Genomic DNA, 27,167 nt, shown 5'->3' on the forward strand with positions numbered 1-27,167 from the left:
CATATCAAGAGATTTCAGAGGCTCGGGTGAGGCAAATTTGATGCCCCTTCCATATATGACTGGGCATATGCCTGCAGAATTGTTTTACCCCTGTACAGTGTCTCCCACCCAAAACATCCACACAACAGCTACGTGCAGTAATGGTTAAAGTATCACTTGCTTTGAAAAATTGAGTTTGGCATATGCTTACACAGAACACATGATCCAACTTGAACCAAATAAAGAATCGCCATGAGTATAGAAATATATTACAATCATCACAAGGGCTACGTAAAAAAAAAATCTTAACGAAAGTGAGAAAACTAGAATCAATGTTAAATTCTATGCTGGTATAAATGCATACATGGATCGGTAAACAACAAAGAAATAAGTTTTAACATCTGAGGTTGACAATAAGCTATGCACAGTGATGAATTCAGGGTGGAAAATCCCCTCCTAAATCCCCACCAGCCAAAAATTTCAATAACCTGGCAGAGCATTCGGACAATAGCAAAGGAATTTGGCAACTGTTTACTTTGACTTTCTTTCATTCACTTTAGTTCAATGCAGATCATACTTTTTCTTGCTTTTTCATAATAAACAGTGACCATATTGGTAACTGTAATTAGTAATATCTTATCAAATTCCATTTTATTTAAACTCAACAATGAATATGTGTATGCAGGCTGGTGTAATGTGAGCTATTCTTGTAACATGTTTGTGCAGTCTTAATTGAAAGGGGCAATTTAAAAATATTAGTATTATTTTTAATAGTACCAGTCACCTTCAAAAAGTTGAATCAGTTCAAAAACTTTTTATCAGGTTATTATGCACAAAGTTTAAAAAAAATTACTATGGTCAACATTACTCTGAATTAACACAGTTAAATATGTTTTCCTTAGAAGAAAGAAGAAAAATGAAAAGGATAAATCTTGTAGAGAAGATCTTAACTTTCCAAGTTGACAGTGAATACTTTTTGAATAATATAGCTTATAAAATTCCCAGATATTCCCATAGGTATATCTCAATTCTCACATGCCTAAACAAGGCCAGAGGTTCAGTAGCTGATCTTGTTGAAACCTACAATTTGAATTTATGTTGATGTATAAGATTGTAGGCTCCACTGTTTTATTTTATAATTATGTATTCAATTTTTTAATTTTGTATAACCAATTTTGACATAGTGATATACCTGGTTGTTTAATCGTTATCATCACTTCAATAAATATTATTATTATTATTATTAGAACAATATGCAGTTAATTGCACAATATTATATAACAATAAACAATTATTAGTATCAGAGATATAATAGATGTCGTTGAAAACTGTAACTTGAAGTGTAAATATGCTAACTTGTTATGTTATGTTATTCTACAGCTTAAGTATTTTATTCATGTAACTTTGTACTTTTGTATTTGACTTAGTGCTGTATTAGGTTTCATACTGTGCTCAACACTTAAACGATTATTATTATTATAATTTGATGTCAATGACATCCCCCTGTGAAGTTCAATATCCCCCATGGAGGAAAATGGCTGATTCAACAACATCTATGTGTAAGTGTTGTCCATAGCAAGTAGTCTTCAACATTCAGCAAGTCAAATTTCAAAACATCACACTTTTCCCAAAGAGCAAACCGCATGAAGCTAGGAATGCAATCTTCTAGCACATCATTCTGAAGCATTGAATACATTTTCAGAGCGAGAACAAAGGGAAAAGGAGAAGATCGGTTATAAAGGATGTAAACTAGATGGGGAAAATACTTCTTTCTTTTTAAGTTCCCAATGAACAGTATGTATTGCAGATATCAGGTGAGATCATAAACAAGTGATCATGTGTCTGGGCACCTCCAAATGTGCCCTCATAAAAATAAATGTAGAAAACACCATTATAATAATGAAAATAATATGAATGTTGAAAAAGTATTAAGAATTTAGTTTCATTTGAGGTGTCCCACTCTTTCTTCAAAAAGTAATCACAAAAAGTAATGATCAGTAATCATTTGATGATTTTTATTTATTTATTTATTCTACCATTTAAAATTATACATAACACATGGTATTAACTACCAAGTAACCAGGTACGATATTGTATTATGACGTGATGGACATTAGAAAACTTGGAAAAACAACCTACAGACCTTCGTTAATGAGAGGTGTTTAGTGAACATTGTGTATAATTAGTGTTTTTATCTTCTCTTTTTTTTGTGTTTATTCAGTGAGAGTTAGAAATCTACAGAATATGTGGGGTTAAAAAACTACTGATCCTCCCACAGACTTCAAGAATGGGAACTTACATCAACAGATGAAATTTGTGAATGTCCTGAGTGTTGAGATACACATGGGTGTTGACGGGAGTCATAGAAAGGAAGTCTTCATGTCAAGAACCGTGACACTATTGCACGGTTTCAAGTGCGCTGTAAATGCACATTCTACAGCCTAATTTGTAGTAGTTAGTGTTTATTGTGTAGTCCATCATGTATTTGTATTATAACCACGCATCGTCAGGAACCGAACGAATTTAGCATAATTGCAGTCAGAGTGGAGTTCAGGCAGTCAGCCAAACTAGTATGGGGCATTCTGGATAGTGACAATCATCAGAGGGATTCAACTAGTGTTGGGACGATATATCGCAATATTGAAGAAATATTGTTTAGGCAATATCAACTAGAAGATATATCAGCAATTTTTATCGTGCCGGCAATATATTATCACAATATTTTGGCAATATATAGTCACAATATTTTAGCGATATATATCATGTCGGCGATCCAATATGACGATACAGAAAAATTTATCCTATTGTCTGTGACGATATTTTCTTGATATGTCATGATATCAAATTTCCGATCGTCCATTTACTAGATTCAACTGATATTGCATGCACACATATAACTTTGCATTCTATTACATTTGTCAGACTTTGTTATTCTGTATCCATATTGATTTTCAATTGCATACTTTCATTACTTAAATACTAAAAATATTGTCACAATGAGAGGAAATCTTGTGCTAAAATGATAATGAATATTCAAAGACCATAATGTTAAAATGTCATCTTCATATACTTAATAGTGAAAGGAAACATGAAGTTATGACAATTATGGTAATATTGTTCAAAAAGCAATTGAAACTTCCCTTAAGACACTTTCAAATAACTTAGTCTGCACATGCCTATGGGTTGAGATCAGGGGCGCCGACTTGTCAAAATTATTGGAAGGCTCTGATCACTGAATTAAATGAATGAATGACTCACTCACTCCCTTTTTTTAAAAATAAAAATTGCGTCCTCATATAGCAGTTTTAAGCAGCTATTATATTCCTCGTGCAAATGAAATGTAACAGGAAAAATGTTTAGAAAATGTTTCAAAGTCTCTTTTATGTCTTTTGTGTCTGCTCATTTGTTTTTTAGATAACAATTAACATTTTTATTGAAAAGTATGTATTTACATTAAGAGACCAACCTAACAGTTTTATGCTGGCCTTGGTAGCCGAGCGTGTTGGGTGGTCTACTCAACTCGCTTTGATCCAGAGGTCTCGGGGGTTCGAGTCCCGGCGAGGGCATGGGTGTGTTTTAATGTCCGCAACAGACATGTGATGGGTTGCAAATAAACCATAAAGTAATGAATATTTACAATATTTAACAGTTTTATTTAATTATTTACATAAATTCTAACACAAATCGCAGGAAAATAGTTTTACTTGTTTGTTCTTGCTACAATATTTTACTTTTTAAATTTAATTTTGCAATAATAAAAAAATAGCATGTACACTAAGATATAAAGTGACATACACAACAAAAACATATGAACATGATTTAAAAATAAAGCAAAAGTTGTTCTACGCAGTGGGTTAATTTTTATGAACTCATCAACGAGCGGTCTCAGGTCCAAATTATCAAGCACAGTTTGATGTATGTGGAGTACCGCTAAGCTGCTTAGTCTCTTCTGCATCATTGTAGATCTCAAATATGTCTTTAGTCGGCTAATAGCACTGAATGACCTTTCAGCTGTGGCTGTCGTCACTGGCACAGTGCGGAGGACCATCATGAATTTGGCTTCTGGAGAGTGGTGCCTTCCAAAGAAACTTCCTTATGTTACGCATGGTAGTTAGAACCACTTTCTTCTGTTTGGCGATATCACCAAGCATGGACATGTGTAAGGAGAGCCTATCGGCATCCAAATCTTGCCGAAAGAATTCTCGCGTTTGCTGAAAATTTGTCGTGCAACTGTTCACAGATGAGATGCATTCTTTCTCTACGGCTGTTACTTTTTGTAGTCCTGTACATTCACGTCCTTGTTTAACACATGATTTTGCTGTGTCACGCACGTCAGTGTATATTGATTTATAATACTATTTCGGAATGTAGAACTTGTGATGTTTGGCAGCATCAGGATTTTCAAGTCTCTTAGGGACGTGACGTTGCCGGAGCAATTCTGGCTCATCAATGAGGCTCGGTTTGCCCTCTGTGCATTGCAGCCAGAACTGCTCAAAACTCATTCGCTTTTCTTGAAAGATGTCAGTCAAGTATTTTAGTTTTGATTCCACTTCTGTAGCACCAATGCGTGGAGACTGAATCTTATAGTTTACCTCTTCTATTGGACCCATCACATGGCAGTAGAGGGAGAGAAAGAAAAATGTCTTGAAGTGAAGCATTGTCTCCAGGTATCCAGCACATTTTAATGCTGCGTCAGTAGAATCTTCTTCAGAAAATTTTTCAAGAAATTTGAGAAGGTTTTCATAGTTTCTTAAGATCTGTTGCATACTGGAGGCTCTCAACGTCCACCGACGAGGGCAAAGTGGTCGCAGTCCAGTATGACCAGCCTTCTCATTCACATCAATAATATTCCTAAATATTTGAATTCCTTTAGGGGATTCCCAAACAGTCTCGAAGAAGTTGTTGGCTAAATTCATTATGTCTCAAATTAATATATGTAAAATAGTAAATAATAATTATATATTTAGTATATAGTAATAAGTCATGTGTTTTGCTGTCTCCGGTCATAGCCCCCCCAAAAATTGATGGTTTAGCGGTCTCAGCCCTCCAAAGTTGATGGTCTAGAACATTTCAAATGTGTATTTAAAGTTAAGTTCATGTGGCACAATTCAGAGTAAACTTTACAAGAGAAGAAAAATAATACATTAGACCCTCTTAAGCAAAATTATTTGGGGGGCTCTGCCCCTACATCATTAACATTGGGGGGGTTCGAGCCCCCCTAAGCCCCATGGAGTCGGTGCCTATGGTTGAGATACATATTTTATCTATCAAAATCAAAAGTGTACAATGACAATGCATGTACAGTTTTACAGAATAGCAGCCCACCTGGCAGAAGTTGACGATCTAAAAACCACATGCATTCCCAAGTAACAGTGCAGCAAGTTGGATGGTGGCAGTGGCCACCAAAATTAATAGATCAAAAAACAGTATATGAGCTTCTCTATTTATTACAGCATCTCTAGTTTCCCAAAATATGTTAGCTAGTTAGATAGTGCTAAACCAATACTCTGATCTACCCCAGAACCCATGACAATACTTGAAAATTGTAAGAGTACATAGTAGTACAGGATATTTATCGATTTCAATATGCAAATTGGGGATGAGGCAGATTAATCTGTACTCCATCCAAATTGGCCAATATATGCATATCTGTATCGCTTTATCTGTAAAATTACTGATAACTTTACCGATCAATATATCTATAAATATATTGCATTAATGCAATATTGTGCCATTCAGTTGTAATTTTTATGCACAAAAACATATAATCTCCATTCTGTAATTGTTTTTAACAGTAAAATTCTAAATTCATGATGGATGTGGTTAACGAGGTTGAAGAATTACTCACGTGAAATTTCGTATTTCTGCATTGCACAATTTAATGGATATTTCTGATTAAATTTAAAGACACTCTTGTATTCATTCACTAAGGGTAAGGTGTTTGGAGTGGGCACCTTACCCTTAGTGAATGAAGACAAGAGCATCTTCGAATTTTATCAAAAATATCCATTAAATTGTGCAACGCAGAAACACGAAATTTCACGTGAGTACGAATCTAAATGATCAGGTTCTTTTGCATTGCATCCATCTGGTAGCATACATTCACCATGGTTACATTATGATTTGTCACACATGAGATATACTATGTAGAAATTTCAGCAAAAAATGCATGCTTGAGTAGGACTTGAACCCAGGTCTCTGCCATACAGTACCATTGCTCTACCAACTGAGCTACAGTGACAGCGAAAAATCAGGTGAAGCCAGGCTGGCTCTTGATAGCTTAGTGTTAGATCAATGGCACTGCATGCCAGAGATCCAGGTTTGAGTCCTGATCGAGCCTGCATGTATCACTGAAATTTCTAAGTTTATTAAGGTGGTCAATGAACCATTTGGAATTTTATATTGGTGCTTTATCAATATTGGCCAAAATTTCATATTGGTCCATCCCTAATGTAAATATTCCAATATTGTCATTGCTTTAAAATATAATTAATGTGAGATTATAATTTAAGCACCTACTTAATTTCTCTCTACAATGTATCACAAATATGCTATGCATTTTACATAATTTTCAGGATGGCCACACTGCATAAGTATGAGTGGCGATTTTGTCGACAGCAAAATGCCCAGCTCCAAAAAAGCATTGGCTGTTAAATTCCAACCAATACTTTCAGTTATTGATACCATGGGTATTGACAGATAGCAATTCATCGGTATCGACAAGCAAAGGATGCATAAACATTATCAAAATCTTGAAGAGGAATTTGTTCCGAAACAAAGCACTTGTTAATTCTATGAGTAGCAGTTATGATACTGTAGCATGTACTGAAACATGGCTAAAAAATTCTTCAATCTCCTATGCAGAAACATGAAATGACGATTGGACTAATCTCACTACAAAGAGGGAAATCTGTAGATGTTGTCATGCATGGAAAGTGTAATCCTGTAACACAGGGTGGCCACTCTAGGATCATGATAAACTTCAAGTATAATTACCAGTTTTCAAGAACTTTCCAAAAGTTCAAGGGTCCAAGCAGATGTTTTCTCTATTTCAATCTTACGTATTACCGCCTCTCGCCACCCACACATATATACACCCAAATACATTAACAATATAAAGGGTCTGTATGATTCCAATGTATCCAAAAATTCTAATTCAATTCAATTAAACGGTATATCATGTACTCTTTAAAATATTCAATTCAAGGTGCAGAATTTACATTTGCCATTTCACATACCCAGACTCAAAAAAAAAATGCAAGCACAAGCCACAAATGTTACGGAACATAGCTAATAAACTACGAAAAATTGTCAATTGTATAAAAATTTCAAACTCAAAATTTACCTAATCAACTTCAAGATATCTTATCTTGAAATGATCTTCTGCCTCTCAGATTGTTCTGTAAAAACACTAACAAAGCAAACGGATTGAGAGAATTCTGATTTATTTTCCATGCAGCTTCCTTTTCCCTTCCTCAATAAAAATAAAAGCTGAACTGTGAAAAACTTGCCTTGGGGCACTTTAACTTTAATAAAAGTTACATATACGGGGAAAAATTCACGGACAATTCCCAGAGCCAACAATTTCCGGAATTCAAGATGAGTACCTACCCTGTAATCATTCAAGCTCTCTTGAGCAACAAAACCTGAAGATTCTAATTAAAATCTAAAAACAGAACAACCATGGCTGCTGCACTTGCATACATATTCAGCTAGAATAACATGAAGCATTCCCATACTTGTTATTTACGTAGAAACGCTTTCTGCCACTGTCGGCTAATCGCGACAATGAGGATGAGCGATGTAATTGACACACACAAAGATTGATTGATTGAGTTGGTTTTTTTTAAGTCCACTTTATGCCCAGTAAGGCTAATCGGGACTGGACCTACAGTTTAAAGTGGGATTCGAACCACAATGTGCCTCCACCGGTTATCGAACCTGGGCGCCCTTGATTACAAGACAACGAAGCTACCACTGCGCTATCGGGAGGGAGGGGCTGATACACACAAAGAATATCCATGCCCAGACAAGGATATGAACCTGGAACCTCTGAAAATCACTGCCAACAGTGGCATGCCCAGCATTTTCAAAAGGGAGGGGCTAAATATACTACTTCTTAGGATTACTAAACCAAAGGGGAAGTTATAACACCCACCAACCTCCCCTTGAGCATGCCAAGGTGTATAAAGCCTTATTATGGCACCATCATTGTACATTGTTGTCTGGAGAACCCACTGTTCATTGTTGGTGACATCAGTATGACTGAAATTACAGGTGCCATTATTAACTTGCTTAAGGCATATGAACAGAAATATTTCCTCAACTTCAACAAGCCAAAGAACAAACGTTCTATCAAGAATATCAACAACAAAACACTTAATCTAGTATTAAATAATAAAAACAACCTTATTTCATCAATACATCCCTCTAGGATGTTACAAAAATAAATATTAAACACTATAATTGGAAGACTGATACATATTGTTTTAATTTTTTAACAAGGTGACCGAGACCAAGTAAAATCAGTCAGATGTTTATCTTGCAGTTGGCAAATTCTAAGAAATAATTAGATATATATTTAATGTGTCCAGTGCATTCATTTCACTGTTAAAACATCTTATCAATGATGGTTCACATGGAACATTTGCAAGGATCTGAAGGCCAAAATCACATCACAATGAAAAATGTAGGGAAAATGGTATATCTTGAAACAAATATGTATTATATGAATGAAAAACAAACAAAATTTAGAAAAAGGAATGAATTGTTTACCAAAACTGTAACGAAGCTTCCAAGGCTGATCTTATTAAGGGTTCAAATAAATTCTGGTCATTTATCAGGAGCCAAAAAGAGAATTACCAGTGCAACAAACCAGGCACAATGACAAAAAACATTAACTTTTGGCAAACTAATTCGGATCTGTGTATTCTTGATTTGATTGCTTTAGTTTACTTCACTTTTGTGCCACTTTTGACTAATTGCGAAGGTGGAAATGAGTGATGATATTATGAAATTGATAAGTGGACACTCACAAATATCCATGCCAAAGCTGGAATTCGAGCCGGGACCATTAACATTGTAACGTGATGTGCTAACCACGCCACCACAGGGGCAGGCAGAATCTGTGTAATCTAAAGAACCAAAATTTAGACAAACCCACTCAACACAAACCTGACGTTGCGACTCTAAATATTTCTGAAATCGCACCAAAAAAGGCATCTGGACTCAACTTAAATCCATCCTATGTAATAAGAGATATTCCAAAGTGGATAAACTGAGGAAATCAACACAATTTCAAAAATGCTGATAAGACAGTTGCAAATAAAGTACTATTGCAAAATTATCAGCTTCTCCTAAACTCTTGAGAACTAATACAGTAGAATCCCAAATTTACATTCACAGAGTTTACATTTTGTCTCATTATACATTTAATGTACATGGTCCCCACACAGGAAAAAAAAATGTTTTCCTCTATTTTCCATTTCCCTTATTTAAGTTTTTTCAGCTTAGACTGTGAAAAACTTAAAAACGGAACATTTTTTCTTTTTTTTTTGGTCGGGTTGAGAAATTATATTAATCCCAATGTTTGGGATGGGAAAAACTCTTCAATTTCCCAACGAAGTCTGGAAACTTTCAGGGTGGGAAATGTTCGAAATTTCCCGACGTAAATCTAGAATTGTACAAGCCATTTCCCCATTAACTGGTTGTTTCTGCATGTCTGGAATAGAAATAAACTATTTCCAAGAACTTTCAGACACTTGTAATAGAGAAAACATCGAAAATTAACCTCTTTTTAAAATGACTATTTGGAATTTCCTGACTATTCAGGATCTTGAAAAGTCTGGAAATCATATCGCGAACTTGGGGATCGGGACAGGATTCCCCCCCCCCCAATTCCAGTCCCGACTTTTCGGGATTCCACATATTCATAGCCCGTTGCCTTCTCAGCAGCATGGATTTGCACAAATGCACTCAACTGTAACCAATCTTATCAAGCTGACAAATTAAATTGCATCAAGTATTGATGATACTAAAAGGGAAGCAGACATTTTGTTTACAGATTTCTCAAAAGCCATTTCTCGCAGACCCCAAGAATTAACTCAAAGTTTAAAGTCCGGAATTTGCATCACACATATTTATTTCTAGTGTTTCATCACTTATTTTCACCATTTAAGGAAGAGGGAGGGTTTCGCGGGCCGCAGTGGTCCACGGACCACAGTTGAAGAACCGCTGATGTAGACTAAAGGACAGAAATTGATTCTTAATTACCATAGCGGAAGTGTTACTTGTTGAGGCAATGGAAGTATAACATCAGTATTCATTCTAAACATTAATTTTATTAATTGTTATGCTGTGCAGTTGCAAAACATATGTTGAACTAATATTCCCTAACAGTAAGGAGAAATATTGCTCTGGAGTGTACTTGGATCGACACCTCCGTTGAGAAGAACGTTCCTGATGCGATTCTTCTGCCCTGTGTTCAAGACAACCCCCTGGCGAGTAAAAATGGCAGTCCAAATGTCCTCGTGCCTGCCTCTCTTGTTCCATTTACAGTAACTGACAACCATGTAGGCCTGGGATCTAATCCTGGCTATGCGGAATTCAGTGCCTGGAATAGAAACAAATGAATGAGATCTTATAAAAACGGTTGGAATTAGTACCACAACACTTTTTCTTCTTCTTCTTCTTCTTCTATCTAACCCAACCCAGCCTCTGCCACTACAGTTTTAAGCAGTCCGATTGGCTAACGTGACGTCATTAGTGACGCTAGGTTAGGTTAGGCTGGGTTGGGTAAGATAGAAGAAGAAGAAAGAGTGTTGTGGTACTAATTCCAAAAAACCTAACCTAGTCTCAAGTCAGCCAATCGGATTGCTTAAAACTGTAGTGGCAGCAATCACTAACAAATCAACATCTTTTAAATCTGAGTGGAATAGTGGCGTGTTTAGGGTCGGATAGGTTTATGCGCACGTCTGTGAATCTGTCCCCCTATATAGAGCACTAACATAGAGCTCACCCGTTTCGCAGTACGGGGTTCATTACTTTTTAAAAAAAACTGCGGTATTTGATGGCCAATTCTAAATGACATACCTCAGTTGAAGCCAGTACACAAATTATCCATAGACGAATGATTTATTCTCCGAGAATACAGTGCGTAAAAGTTTTTACTATTTAAGTCTATCGTATACGCGACCTAAAGATGCGCTTGGGCTAAATAATCAAACTTGCAGGTCAGGCATATCGGGGGAGGGGGGGGGGTCCGAACCAAGTGTCCCAGGAATAATAATAATAATAATGTTTAAATTAAAACAATTAACTTATAATTAAATCAAATATTAATTAAAATATGTAAATTTATAAATATTGCATTTTTATTATTACACGAATACTTAAAAAGATGGTACAAGAATATAAATCTAACAGCATATATTTATTATCTAGTTTGCGTGCATTTAAGATAGCCAAATTAGTATAAAAAGAAGGAAATTAATGTCAAATAGATAAAGAATTGAATATTTATTGAATAATAAAAAAAGGATGTTCCTGATTAATATTTTATGCATATTTTCGTCAGTAGTAATCTGCATAAATCTTCTTTGATACTTTCCTTCAAAGCAGTATGATCCCTATGTAATAATCCTTGTCTTCCAAGTTCATAGGAAATAAATAACGATTGATTATACGCTAGTACAACAAATGCTAAAAAGTTAATTTTTATTATTTTATTTTAATACTTGGTAAGTATTTGTGGGGTGTCCGATCCCCCCTCCGAACCCTCTAAATACGTCCTTGTTGCAGGTATACTTTGTATTCCACGCATCATAGGCCGTGTCCGAAAGGTGAAAGATCGTACTTGATACGAGCATCCTCCGAGTATGGTCTTGGAGTGTGGTCTTGAAGTCGTGGACTGGAAGTGAAAGTCTTTCGAATTGCACTTCGACTGCAGCGCCAAATACGAGGACACCTTGTTTTCTCCGCCTTTTAAACATTCTTTTTCAGCATAGCATTTTCAAATGTTCGTACACATACATTTCCACACATTAGAAGAACTTGAACCAACAACTTGCTGGCCCATAACGTATATTTAATCTGAGTTGCTGGCTTTCTACCTCCGTGATTTTGAACAAATGAACAACGGATGCGAAAGTCACGTGACCTAGTCAGCAACCATCTGTACTGCGAGCTGTGCACTTGCGTGCTTCCGTTCTTGGCGCTATCAAATTGTACTAGGTGACGTCACTTCCGTCAAGTCTGTACTTTGTACCTTTCGGACAGAGCCTTAGTTCCGCAATCTTGCAACTAGCGGACTACTATGTTGAGCGCAGATAGCGTGTGAAATTCTTGCGGCCTGAAGTAGCAATTTCTATTTCGCAACTCAATGTCGACCAGTGTTATCTCTGTGGCCAAATCCAAGAAGTCTTGTGATCATTTCCCATTACAACAAAAATAATTTGTCTAAAATGTTCTTTCCATTGTCACAATATTATTTTGTACATTTCCTATGAGGAAATCATCCGCCTTGACATTGCGAAGGCAGCAACACGTAAACAATAATCACCAAGAAAACTGTTTAATTAATGTCTAAGTGGATCTAAAAGTTAGCCAAAATTCAGCTTTCCATTAATTTCTTATGGACTAGTCACATTTAATGGGCCTGCCAGAATGACTTCTTCATTGGGTGACCCGTGGTCAGCGCTTTAAGTCCAGTCGTGGCTTTGGAGAACGGAGTCTGCTCAAGCCGTAGTCAGGGAGTAGTCCCCCACCCCCCTGGCACTGCCGTCGGCCCCCTTGACGTTAGGTCGTAAAACTGTTTTTTTTGTAGAATTTGTTTGCAGTGAAGAGTGAAAATGCAGACAGCAGCTATTACATTCATTCATCTTGTTTATGAACCGAAGTCTAGGTAGAAGATTCTCTAGACTTTAGAAAGTTCTTTTTAAGGGTACTTCTTTATCTGTACCTTCGCTGCCCCTTCCACATCTGCGTCAAAGATCAACAGCTCCCAATTTTTGGGAAAAAAGGGGAGTTTTATTTTATTGCTTCGGGCAGGGGTGAAATGTACTGTAGGTCCTATGATTGAATATTGTGTATTTTCTCTTGTATGATATAAATATCTGTATCATCAAAAGTAGTATGGAATGTATAGTACGGGATGATGTCAGTAGAAGTCAATTAATACTTCAAGAGCTGTTTTAGAAGATATAGAAAAAACTGTAGTATTCGTATATGTTTTACATTAACTTGATCACCCTTTCCCTCTCTCACACACGTAATTTACCTTCATTTTTAATACTGTTAAGCTTTCGAAAATGGACTTGGTCTGCAAAGCCCCCCCTGGAGATAAATTTCAGCTACGGGCTTCAGCCCGCTTCCTTTTCAAGAAATTCCACAATTATCCTCAAGAAGCTGGGTTAACGCCAAAATGGGGAGGGGGAGATCGAAACCGGGACCGTCCGCACCAAAGGGGTGAGAGCCAGTTTTCTGGAATGGCAAATTCAAATACACAGGCTTGTTCTTTCACTTTCCACACAAAAAGCACAATGACATGAAATTTTTCACCAATTAATTTCCATTGCTATATACGCCCATGATTTTAATGCTCAGTTCATTACATTAATTATACTACTAATAATAGCTACTAATTTTGACACTGAACCTTATCAACATACCTTCGTTTGGACACACTGTATATCCAGGTCCCGTTATTGAACAAATTAAATGTATAGCATTCCTTCCCCTAACAATGCCTTCAAGAAGTATTGTTGTGAAATTAACCCTTTCGATCGCCAGAGAAAAGCAAGGCGGGAATGAAGACGTGACCTCCTGCATTGTCCAAAGACCCTCCACCTGCAAGAACATATAACTACATATAATTACGGAAGAAGATCACGTGTAAAGAACATAAACACTTATTAAATACATGTGCTTATCTTCAGTCATAAGAACGGAGATAGTGGGTTCTATGCGTGAGAGCAGTGGATCGCCCAAGAGGGGTTGGTATAAGTACACCCCTTTCGGAAATACTGGACACGCCACTGACAGAGAGGAATGCCTTTGTGTTCTTTGGGTGATTGATTTAAAGCAGGACTGGTCAACAACTCAATTGTGAAGTGACTATTGGGCGCTCATGAGATACAGATTTCCTAGGCTTCATTAGTATTTGTACGAAATATACTTTCATTAACATAAGAGCGTAACTGAAGAACCCATTCATCGATTTAATCGATTCATAATTCATATATTCATAATTCAAATATGAGTATCCAAAATATAAACTGAAAAATTACGCTACTTGAAATACAATTGCACAACTTCTTATCAATTTGTTTAGAAAAGCGACAAAAATAAGGAAAATATAAATATATTCTAGGCTAGCTAGGCTATCTGCGAAACCTAGAGTCTAGAGAATAAAATACAGGAGTAAAATTGATCAGAAATTGTAAACAAAATTATTCATATCAATGATAATATGATGATGATGATTCTGCAGTTGGCAACCTGATTTCTTATGAGTTGGCAACCTGATTTCTTATGAGTTGGCAACCTGATTTCCTATGAGTTGGCAACCTGATTTCTTATGAGTTAGCAACCTGATTTCTTATGAGTTGGCAACCTGATTTCCTATGAGTTGGCAACCTGATTTCTTATGAGTTGGCAACCTGATTTCCTATGAGTTGGCAACCTGATTTCTTATGAGTTGGCAACCTGATTTCCTATGAGTTGGCAACCTGATTTCCTATGAGTTGGCAACCTGATTTCCTATGAGTTGGCAACCTGATTTATTATGAGTTGGCAACCTGATTTCCTATGAGTTGGCAACCTGATTTCTTATGAGTTGGCAACCTGATTTCTTATGAGTTGGCAACCTGATTTCTTATGAGTTGGCAACCTGATTTCCTATGAGTTGGCAACCTGATTTCCTATGAGTTGGCAACCTGATTTCCCATGAGTTGGCAACCTGATTTCTTATGATTTGGCAACCTAATTTCTTATGAGTTGGCAACCTGATTTCCCATGAGTTGGCAACCTGATTTCTTATGAGTTGGCAACCTGATTTCTTATGAGTTGGCAACCTGATTTCCTATGAGTTGGCAACCTGATTTATTATGAGTTGGCAACCTGATTTCCTATGAGTTGGCAACCTGATTTATTATGAGTTGGCAACCTGATTTCCTATGAGTTGGCAACATGATTTCTTATGAGTTGGCAACCTGATTTCTTATGAGTTGGCAACCTGATTTCTTATGAGTTGGCAACCTGATTTCCTATGAGTTGGCAACCTGATTTCCTATGAGTTGGCAACCTGATTTCCTATAAGTTGGCAACCTGATTTCTTATGAGTTGGCAACCTGATTTCCTATGAGTTGGCAACCTGATTTCCTATGAGTTGGCAACCTGATTTCCTATTAGTTGGCAACCTGATTTCTTATGAGTTGGCACCCTGATTTCCTATGAGTTGGCAACCTGATTTCTTAGGAGTTGGTAAACTTATTTCTATTCATAGCCTAGGACCACGTGACAGTGAGATAGCCCAGATCTTGGTCTCAGTATACGCCACTGATAATACCAATAACAATAGTAGTTTGAAATAGTGCACAGCATAAAGGGCAACTTTCCTCAATAAGAAAATATTGATTTATCACAACATGCCACGACGCCAGGGGCTCCGGGTTCGAATCCCGCCCTGGGCATGGGGTTCTTTTCGAGTGTCCATTCATCAAAGTCTTCACATCATTATTCATCCTCATGGTAACGATTAGCCGAAAGTGCAGAAAAGCGAAGCTAAATAACAAAAATCAAATCAAATTAAACCCTTGCACTAACCTCATTAATATTTATTACATCCCGGAACACAAAGTTTGGACATGGATGAAACTCTTGGCGTTTGTCGGACGACACCATGTTGAACAAACCGCCGCAAAAGAGCAGGAAAACCATTAAGGCCGCCATCTTGTTCTGTACTCCAACCGAAAGTTAACTGGTTGGGTCCTGATGTAGAGAGTTAGAATGATTTCATTCTCGTACGCATAATTATCACATAGTAACAAACTTCCTTCCGTTGATAACTTGGGGAGGAGACACGGTTGATAATATGTGGGAGGGACCAACAACTCTTTGTGTGATAATAGAGTAGTGGTAGAAAATGGAACAGATGAACCAATTGCAATAGATAAGCTAGACTGTTATTACGTTTGCACTTTGAGAAAGTAGAAACAATTAATTTCATGTTCACAAACACTAATTTACCCATATAACTAGCATGCATCCTGAGTTTACAATATTGTAAACGTAATTCTATATGCAGATGATTTAAGGCCTACCTCCGTGGCGGAGTGGTTAGCACACTGCGATATGACGTCAGGAGTCACGGGTTAGAATCCCGGCCTGGACATGGGTGTTCTTTGTGACGGGGCCTCTTCAACAATTTAATCATATAATCGTATTTGGTACGGCCAATAAATAACCGAATTAATGCCGTGAAAAAACGAAATAAAGTGACAGAGCGATTAAACTTACGGGATATGTAGGCCAGGCTGGGGTACGCCACATGCCTGCGAGACGAGTTCTAGACCGCGTCGCTAGGTGGCAGCACTGGCAGTGAAGGGAGGAGGTGTATGTGCAATTTGCCTCCAAGGCACCAGTCAATGAGGTGAGACATGGCGTTCACAGTTCAGGTGCCACAAAGGAGGCTCAGCCATTGACGGCACTAATCCGGTTATTTATTGACCGTACCAAACATTATCACTCAACCTCATCGTCGCGATTAGCTAAAAGTGGAAGAAAAGTGACTCTAAATAACAAAAATCTAAAACAGATGAATTAAAATCGGATCAGGAAAAACAGGAAGAGTAATCCCTTTCGTAATTCTTCCATTCTCACGTCTTATTTCGTTTTCCAAGGTTTGGGTAGGCTATGTTTGTTTATTCGTTGTTTGTTTAATGAATCGCTTTTTACCATTATTCTCTTCGCATTTTTTATTGTCGCAATTTTCTAATTTACTCTGTACCTACTTACTCTCTTTCGCTTTTGAAAATAAACATTGAACTAAAATCACAGGACAGAGATGATCTACATTAACTTACCTGTTCGGTGTTTCAATCAAGCAAAACTATGCCTAAGCTTTTCATTAAAATATTTCAATTTTTGCAGATGAGATATAATTCAACCGAAACAAGACACGATTGAGTACATAAAATAACTTAGAAATATATGCGTTTATTCACCACTAACTTATAAACATATTCAGTCTGCTGTAAATTGTGCATAAGTGCTCTGAATATATTTCCTGTTAACATTGAATTTCTATTTATAATCCTTAGGTAAAAAAAAAGGTAAAGTGCTCCCCTGTGCATAGCACCACGCCATGAAGGCGTATAGGGGGTGTGGGGGTAAGGCACCACACTTTCTTGATCCGGTCGTGAGTGGGGGTGATGTGATCACCATCACGCTCCTGACTGCCTTTACCCCCCAGGGTTTCCCCCAGGTACCCATGTTATTCGACGCTGGGTGGGCGCCGGGGCCGCTTCCATCGTTAGAAAAGTTCCCGGATTTGAACCGGCCGGGGATCGAACCCGGGACCTTTAGCATGGTAGTCAGATGCGTTACCGACTGAGCACAACATCTTGACATTTTGCTGGAGTCAATGTAGGTTCAGAAAGTAATTTCTTTGTAATGGCGTCAGACCGAACGCCTACAATTATTTGCTCTACAATGGCTTCCTGTAAGTACTGGCCAAAACTACATTTATGTTCTTGTTGCTTAACACGTACCATAAATTGTGTTGCATTCTCACCTGTTTCCTGCGTGCACTGTCTGAACTTAAAACGTTCCACATATTTGTTTGTTCTCTGGCCATAATGTTTAAGCAGATTGTCCTTGAGGATCGAATATGTTTGACAATCGACTGGTTCAGGTGCAAGGATGTTCTTCAGCACTTTGTAAGCTTCAGACCCTATAACTGCAATCAGTATGGGTACCTTCCTGGCTTCATTAACATCATGAGCCAAGCAAGACTGTTCAAACCTCGTTAAATAATCTTCTATTTCTTCCGAATCTGGCCGGAACTCAGAGAATAAATTCAAACCGAACATATTCATAATTGTGGTCAACTATATCGTAAACACAATCCGTATCACACTGATTTAAACTTTGTTCTTGTACAATTATTGTAATCTACGCCGTAGACACAATTTGTATCGCACTGATTTGAATTTGCCTTGTACAATTATTGTAAATAATATACAAATCGTGCAATCTTGTTTTCTTACCGTAGAAATTGATCAAGCCGACACAATTTCTCCTATGCTGGAATGATGATCGTCGCGTACTCTTCGTGACGTCTTCATCCATACTTCTTCTTACGAAGAATCACCAAGCCTGTACGACTGCGCCATAGATGTAAGCCTTGTTGTGTGTGTGTGTGATTTCTTATCTATACATTTACAAGACATAGAAACACGTAGGTTCAAATTAACAACATAACTTTAATGCCTGGAAGCCATAAAGATTTAGCAATTCAATCAAAAGTTTGAGTAAATCATTTTACTCATTTTGTGTCATTCTCTTTATAATTATGAAAATAAATTGTAAAAATATAAGTTTAAAGAGTTCAAATTAAATGTGAAGTTGAATGTTTTAAAAATAGTATAAACATTTTAATATATCCGAACCGAGAATTCGTGTAACATAATAGACAATGTAGTAATTTAGATTTAAAATTGTCTTTCTTTTAAACAATATCGGCGAACTCAATTTTAGCAATACATAATAAATATTATGTTTATTATTTAGATATAAATAAAAAAGGTCTATTATAAAACGATAAAACATATGGAATCTGTAATTGGCTTCAGAATTGGAGAAACATTCAAACTGATTAATCGATTTTTAATCGTTCACGATCTAGCAACAATGGGTTTTACATCATTCATTTGTTTCCAAGCATTTCAAAAATCAAGCCGTAACCAAGGCTGTAAATCCAGTTGCCACACATCAACCACTTCATAGTGTAAAATTTTTGTTTATTCATTCCCTAAAATACGAAATTATCAACGTTCAAGCCTGAGAACTAAACAAAAGTTCAGGTTAGTCTTGTCGCATGTGTGAAGTTCTTTTTGCGTTTGATATAATTGTAGGTTTTCATACATAATATTTTGGTAACGTGCTTGTATTCTTATGATTGTCAATCTTTGAAATTATTGTTCCATGATAAACTATTTCTTGTGAATATTCGTAGCACAGACATCTAGGAACAGATTAGAAACAAACATACCTTATCATTGGTACATATCGAGTAGGGTTACTCCAACATGGTCGCCGACCTGTCTCTACCGTTGAAATTTTCCGTAGTTTCCTTCTAGATTACATTACTAGAAATTCTAGCAATCACTGGCTTTTACCCAAGTGGGGACTCGACCGGGATATTCAACTGGCAAGATCAGATGACGTCACTTGGTTTTCTAGGAAATAACGCTATTACACTTTATGCATTTAATTTTCCACGTGTGCTTTAATTTACGAGGAATTAACATAAAGCACTCTAGAATAGTAATTTTGGGTAAACTTTGTGACGTTCTCTAACCTACATTTAAAGAAGATTCCAGAACACAAAAAATGTGTTCTTGTTTGATTTTAGTTTCCATAGATGCTTTCTTTACGCTTACTCCATCCTTTGGATCACATTTCGATAGTGTGAATTTGTTCAAGCAAAATGCATAGCTTCAACAACTTTCTGTTTGAAACAATGTTTTAAGCCATTGCTGCATTGGTGGCTATCGACTGGACGGTTCTGCGAGCGAAGTCTCAAATGGTTTGTCTGGACCCTCCCTTCTGCCTAACCTACTGACATGTTCGTTTTCCGTGTGAAAAGTTAGGCACTACCTGCTATTTTATTTTCACGTGAGAGGTTAGGTATGTTATACAGTATACGATATTCTAAGCATCCCACTAGATGTGGTGCATCTAAAGACGGAGCTTTGGTGTGTGTGCACACTCCAGACCAAACCATAAAATATAGTTTTCAGGAAGTTTGCAGAATTATCGGATCAGGAGCCTTACCACCTTCTACGCTGATTGTTTAAATGTTCAATTTAAACACAATAGTAGAAACATTGTTTATTACCATTCACTTTGTTTTACAAAACGTAAGATTCCAGAAATGAAACAAAAACGCCAGAGACAAAGATGTTCAGTACATCAGCATCACTACAAGTATGCAGATTAGTATAAAAGAAAATACACAAAAATAGCGACTGATAATTTACCAACTATTATTTCTGCACGGGCCTGAATGTTAAGAAAAACTAACCCAAGAATGATTCCAAACCAAACTTGACTGGGATTTCTTTCTTGAAATCTGCAAATCCTTAAATATTGTTATTTGACGTGAAAGCAAAATAATTGTGTATAGAAACTAGATATATATTTATTTAAATATAAACATTTTTTTCTGAAACTAACCTATGACATAATTAGACTCTTGTAAATAGCAATTACAAGGGGATAAATCCCAAGTTATTTAATGCTCAAATGAAGTTTTTATCGCACGATACTTGGCGAAGGTTATAGTTAGAATTTAATGAGAACAAATTTGGAAATATATATATATTTCAGTGTAATTTAAATAAGTGTTGAAAGCTTGTGTCGCGTAATATCAAAACTTCAAAAACTTGAAATTAATAAAAAGTTAATTCATGTTGAAATCTTGCCTGGAAATCTTTGTGAATAACGTTGTCCATTTTATTATGAAATATTTTTCAATTAAGCTTCCATTGTTTGCAAATGATGGTGGCATTTGTTGGGGTACGAAGGAGAATTTGTCACTACCAGATTACTCCTCAGAAAACATATGGGCAGTATGTAAATTATAAGTTAGATAACAATTTAGCAGAATGAGATGGCACTATACTCTCTCACGGGAATCTCTGGAGCAAGGCCGCGCATAGCGGCAGGAAGGGGGGGATCGAGTGGGCTGAGAGAAGCAGTACACGCTGCTGTGAAGGCATTCACTTCGCCCTCCACGCAATTCCATTCCCTCTCACGTGCTCATTCGTTCCATTGCTCCAGAGATAATCAGGACAGAGTATAGTTAGACTAAAAATACGCCTACATAAACCAAATCGGTTCTTCCTTTATAGTAATACCTAATCTGTATTTAAATTTGTGAAATGATCCTTAAATTGTACAAGTTCGAATGTCATGTCATTTTGTACGGTTGTATCTTCGATGCATTATATGCGTACACATAATACTTATGTATGTATGAAGTTATCAGCAACTGGAAAATTTTCAATGACCACGCTTAGGAATTGCGTGAATGGAGTAAAGTATTAACTATAGGTATAAAACTAGCTCGTTATCTCAATTTATCCAAAGTGTGAACTTTCTGCATGATACACCTTTCTTTAACCCACCATATCCATCACATTTTACTTCTAGTAGAGTGAGATTACTTCCACAGAAGCTCTGGCTCTTATGCATTTGCAACTTAGAAGCGAGTCATGACTCCCGAGGCCTCCAATAAACAAGCGACCCGATAACGTGATATCAACCCAGCAACTATAGGTGTGTTTCACCTACGTCACAAACTGTTGCATTGTGGGATCGAGCAGCCATGTTTGAGGCCGGATCTTGTAAACATGCATAATTAAGCGGGCGGGTGGGAGATTTCAAAGTTTATGATGGTACTGTGCTGTGTAGTTTTCTGTTGTTTAACAGAAACTCACGTGTATCCTCGAATTTTCCGAGAAAGAACAGAAGGTGCGGTTCAGGTCACGGGACTTGATAATTGTTGATCAGAAGATACCACTGCGTCGTCTGGTTGGCGAAAGTAAATCGTGCCAACATTAATGATCAAAGCGAACATTACACAGAGTATGAAGTGAACATTTCCTCTCAGGTAAGTTCATATGCCACCTTTGTGACTTTTAGTACAAATGGATCGAACTGGTGTGCTTAATCATACTTGCAATAGTGTTTCCTTGTTTTTTGGTAGAAAGGTGCTGATACTTCTGATAAGTTTGACGATAAAAATGATAATCATCAAAGTTTAATTCATCTTGATAATGTACGTTTATACTTGGGTATGTATTATATTTCGTTCCTTAACACGAACTGTTATTAATTGTTATTCGATCCATGAGAAAAGGTGCCGCTAGTAGGCTTTACGTACTGTCAGAAAAATAAATACTGCTATCAAAGTATCTCAAATCGATTGATTGGTTTGGTTTATTTTACTTCGCTTTTATGCCAGTTTTGGCTAATCGAGGCTGAGTAATGATGTGTTGAAACTGATAAAGCGAAACTCACAAAGAACACCCATGCTCAGGTTGGGATTCGAACCCGGGACCCCTGGCAACGTAGCACGCTGTGTTTAGCCACGGAGGCCGGTATATCCCAAATTATTAAAGCAAGGAGTGAAATTACTGTTTTCGAGCACATCAACATTTTACATTACAGCTCTTGAACAAACCTTATAAGGAAACAGAGACGATAATGGCGGAGCCTTGGAATTTACAGTTAATCTTTACTGGATGTAAATGTTTCAAGCAGAATCCTAACCAGTAATAAATACGAAAACAAATTGATTCCAGGTAGCTGGGTCAAGTAAATAAACACACGTGAACTACAGTTGGGTAAAAGTTTAGGACCTTTTCATTTCGTTATTGTCCAGTTCATATGGATTACACCGCAAAACTTCACTTTTTCTCCATATCTTTTTCTGTCGATTGCACAAAGAGTTTGAACATATGGAAAATTACCGCTATTCCCAGATGACACGACTTTGTCATTAATTTTATGCAATGTTACCGACATCTTACACAGTACTAACAAACGTACAGTTGGCGCAGGTGTAACGAACGCTACGTGATGGGTATTTCCTTGCAGACGTCAAGCAAATTCGCCGCAAACATGGCGGCGGTGCGAATTCTGACGTCACATGAAACCCACCTATCCCTAACTCTCTTGCTGACGCTCTACGCTGTTAGTAGGCTCGCCGACTAGATTCCGCGAAGCCAGCCGAGATATTTCGAAAGTAGTCGGGCTCACCTGAGAGTAGGAAATCGTAAATTTACGAAGCTCCGAATTTTGCAAAATCGTGGCACCAGTTGTAAGGTTACAATATATTGTTTGCTAATTCTGGATAATCGAATTTCATTGTGTTGTTGGTATCGGTTTATGTTTTAGCTAATATATTTTCTGGTTTCCAGGGCGCCAGGCAAAAAGAGGCACATCAATTTAAGAAGCAGAGTAACCAGTTGGAAATTCGACTTAACATCTGACAATGTCGGAATCTTCAGGTAAGAATACTACATGATGGTTAATTAAAGGTCGAACAGACCATCAAATTTGAAATTCTACACCCAAATGATATCTTAATCCAAGAATTGATTGGATAAAGGTGAACAGTGCACACTAAAAGTAGTCAAATAGTAGCATGGGTTGGAAATGAATCGTTTGCGAGAAAATGACGAATATATGAATGTATTGACTTATACCCAAGCTAAACGTGCACTGTTCCCCTTGCACATTTATCAACTTGGTTATGCAGGAGTAGCGAAAACGTATAGTTCGTAAATACTATAACTTTTCCACTAAAACTGAGCAATGTTTAAATTTAGAATTGTTATAAGACTCAAACTGTTACAAATATAAGCTTGTGATAATATGAAAGTACACAGAGAATCGAGAAAGATGTTACAACCGTTCACAGGGAAGTTAAAATATTAATAGAAAAATGTATTATTCCACATAAGGGTTGTGCTTTTCCTTACATTTGTATAAGTTAAACGTAGATTACTTTAGCATAAGCACTGTAAGAAGCTTCTTAAAACATCTCTTGAGAGTTTTAAAAAATATGCTATTCAAAGAATACACATTTATGGTACAGTTTAGTTCATGAAGTTCGAGGCTAAATCTTTACATGGAAGTGTTCTTCGTAGGAACATGCAACTCAATATAAATGAACGAAGTACATGAACGGAAAGGAGAAAGGTTGAAGAAGAACTGACTGTTATTAAAAATAACAAAGCATTGGTTGGTGAACTTTTAGTTGAGAGAGCGTTTTTATTACCCATAAGAAAGAATCGAAATAAGAGTACATTTATTATGATATTTTCAATAAGCTTAACCTAGTTTCAATAATTAACTTTTAATGATTCGCTTACAACTGCAATCTGTGGAGAAATCGATATCCTAGAATTAACTCTTTTTTATAATACTGGCTTGTAAATTGAGAAGATGGAATTAACTGAGCAACTTATCGATTTTCGTTACTTTTACAAAACAATCCTGTTCTTCACTGTTCATGTCTTGCCGCATACTTTTCTTCTAGGCATTGCTTTAATACTACGGACAGGAATATGTAGTAACAGTGTACAGTCAATACATTTAGTATTACTGTATAATTTATACAAAGCAATTGTGATGCACTCATTTTAACGTTTTGTAAAATTTATTAGAGTATTTTTACTAAGAATTGATGATTGATTACATGAACTTAAAAACCATCGAACAAAGTCGGACGAACTATATTTTGGGGGAAACAATGATGTATTTAGAAGTGTACTTCGCAAATACTAAGTTCTTTTGGCGACCCTAAATTGATTGATCGATTTGTTGTTTTAAGTTCACTAGATGCACAGATAGGCTAATCGGGACTGGACCTACAGTTTAAAGTGGTATCCGAACCACCACGTGCCTCCACCGGGTATCGAACCCGGAACCCCTTCATTACAATGAGACGACGTTACCACTACGCCATCGGGAAGGCCTTATGAGACCATAAAATCTGTACCAAAGGACGTAAAAAGTGGAGAGGTGGAAGACACCTCACACAGTTGCATAAAACTAACAAAACATCACAAATAAAATTGATAGTAAGTAGCGATCACCCGTCGACTTTTGACGTCTAGAAAAGACGATCCCCTGGCATCTAAATTAAGTGATCACCCTTCTAAGACACTGATCCTACCACTGCACTTTTTTAAAGTTATTTGTTTAAATCCATGTTATGATGTTCAGTAGTCTAATCAGGATTTGGCTTGGTGCAATGCGGAGAACTGAACATGTGTCTTCACCGAAGATCGAACCTGGGACCACTTGATAACAAAGTGCTACCGGGGATGACCTAACCTGTACTACCCTACCAACAAGAGCAAACCCCTCCTATCAACCGTAAGCAAGTGTAGGTGATGCAATCAGCAGCTTGCCATGCAATCTTGCCCCTGCGTTGCCAAAATAGTGCGCCGTCGTTTTTTAACACATCCTCGTCATCTTCATTCAGTATCATGAAAGAGAACGCTGTCCACAGCGAAAGCAGTGACGTAATGCACTTAGTCTTGTTTAATGTTTTGACAACGTGGCAAGGGAAAGAAGTCGCGATATGGCAACACGGGGCACAAGCGAAGGGGACTTTTTCGACTGTGGTAACCCGTGAGAGGAGTAAACAAATGACGGTCCTCTTTAGTTCGCGAGTTGGCCACGGTGTTTCTCTTGGTGCGACAGTAGCTACTTTATTACAGAAGCAATAAGCTACACCTGAAATTATATTAGTGATATGTTCTTTATTTCACAGGTGCTGACGACAGAGAGAAAGACCAGCCCAAGTTGATTGAGGAAGCACAAGAAGTAAGAAAATCTCAATTACACAAGCTTCTCACACATTGTATGATTTAAGTCTCTAGAAAGTAAATACTAAATAGATAGAAGCTTGAAGGGGAAAACTTGACACAGCAGAGTTTATATTTTCGTTTGATTGATTGAGTTGGTGTTTTAAGTCCACTTTATGCACAGTAAGGCTAATCGGGACTGGACCTACAGCTTAAAGTGGGATCCGAACCAGTATGCGCCTCCACCGGGAATCCAACCCGGGACCCCTTGATTACAAGGCGACGACGATACCACTGCGCCATCGGGGAGGCCTTATTTTCGTTTGAGTTTTAAGTCCACTTTATGCACAGATATGCCAACAGGACCAAACCGACAGTACGATTCGAACCACTGTATGCCCGCAGGATTTTTCTCAGGGGCGGAGTAGCAGCGCTTAAAGTGGAGGGAAGGTGGTGTGATGCTTACTTCCAGTTAAGAAAATTGTCATAAAGCATTCCCAGCACTGGAATAATTTGCAAAGGCACTTAATCTACTGCATTTCAAGGCACTACATGTCCATGTTTTTACGCTACATGGGGGTTGGGGAGCAAGTGACCCCCCCCCCCCTGGGTACCTTCTGCGGGCGCCCTTGACCATATGACTCGAACCCTGAGCCTTTTGGTTTACGACGATATTTGATGCAGAAGTAATTTCTTTCAATAGGAAATTCATTTTTGAGTTCCGTCTGGCACAAGAACCCAAGATTATGCCTCATCCAGCGCTCTCTCTTTCACAGACTACACGGCCAATAAAACGCTTTAGCAAACCGAGTAGACATTTTTGAAAACCAGGCACGTTTTAAAAGGATATTCTGTAACAATATGTAAATCACTTTATCACATATATGTATTTTAGTTTGCTATTCTTTATTGTTACTTCCTATTGTTATTATTATATTGTTAAATAAATACCTGTAACATTGGAGAAGACCTGAAGAACATACAATAACTTACCACGGAAGGTTAAGATTGGAATCCTGGCATGGATATGGAAATTTCATTTAATCATCTTCGTCGTTGCGATTACCCAAAGTTGTAGGAAAGCGACGTAAAAGAGAAAAAATGCAAGTGTGGATGATGAGCCTCGAAAGAAATGTTTATATCTTGCCTCTAAATAATAGAAACATTTAAAAATATATATATATTGAATGAAGGTAAAGAAAAATGTCTTTACATACCGAAGAAGACACATATCCTACATATCGGTGTGAAAATTGGTGTGTCGGAATACGTTTTATGGCGATGCAATTATGGTTGAGGCCCAGTGGCACCGAGAGACGATTTTTTTCGGGTGAACAAAATATTGCAGGCTGAGTCTGCTTTGGTGGTAATGGTTGCTAAAACTCTCTTCCCCTTTCAATATCTCTTATATTCTTTCTTCCCTATATTTCTTCCATTTTTTCCACTTTTCCTTTTGTCTCTCTCTCTTTTCCTTTCTTTTCCGTTTCTCTATCTTTCCATTTTCTTATTGTTTGGTTTCCCTATTTCATTATTTTTTATCCGCTTCTCTCTCTTACTTATCCTTATTTCTGTCTTTCATGC

The 27,167-nt window shown here is 37.2% G+C and overlaps 1 protein-coding gene and 1 long non-coding RNA gene across 2 annotated transcripts; one reads left to right on the plus strand and one right to left on the minus strand.

Annotated features, from left to right (window-relative positions):
* Window positions 1–10,340: 10,340 nt before the first annotated feature.
* LOC145980962 (uncharacterized) lies at window positions 10,341–15,970 on the minus strand. The gene is made up of 3 exons (XM_083114051.1): window positions 15,802–15,970; window positions 13,647–13,824; window positions 10,341–10,591 (listed from the first exon to the last, which is right to left on the minus strand). The coding sequence occupies exons 1-3, from the start codon at window positions 15,925–15,927 to the stop codon at window positions 10,371–10,373; spliced, it is 525 nt and encodes a 174-aa protein (XP_082970177.1). The 5' UTR covers window positions 15,928–15,970; the 3' UTR covers window positions 10,341–10,370.
* A 2,964-nt stretch (window positions 15,971–18,934) lies between these two features.
* Window positions 18,935–25,605, plus strand: LOC145980819 (uncharacterized). Its single transcript, XR_014440892.1, has 3 exons — window positions 18,935–19,061; window positions 23,187–23,276; window positions 25,553–25,605. It is a non-coding gene; the product is annotated as an uncharacterized LOC145980819 (long non-coding RNA).
* The last annotated feature ends 1,562 nt before the right edge of the window (window positions 25,606–27,167 follow it).

The sequence above is a fragment of the Lepisma saccharinum genome, chromosome 28 (assembly GCF_977018435.1).
Source record: "Lepisma saccharinum chromosome 28, izLepSacc3.1, whole genome shotgun sequence".
NCBI classification, from domain to species: domain Eukaryota; kingdom Metazoa; phylum Arthropoda; class Insecta; order Zygentoma; family Lepismatidae; genus Lepisma; species Lepisma saccharinum.

Coding starts and splice junctions, on each gene's coding strand:
- LOC145980962 (XM_083114051.1), bottom strand. CDS start 15,927: ATGGCGGCCTTAATGGTTTTCCTGCTCTTTTGCGGCGGTTTGTTCAAC. Junction 13,825..15,801: donor ATGTAATAAATATTAATGAG/GTTAGTGCAAGG, acceptor ATGTTCTTGCAG/GTGGAGGGTCTTTGGACAAT. Junction 10,592..13,646: donor TACAGTGTGTCCAAACGAAG/GTATGTTGATAA, acceptor TTTCTATTCCAG/GCACTGAATTCCGCATAGCC.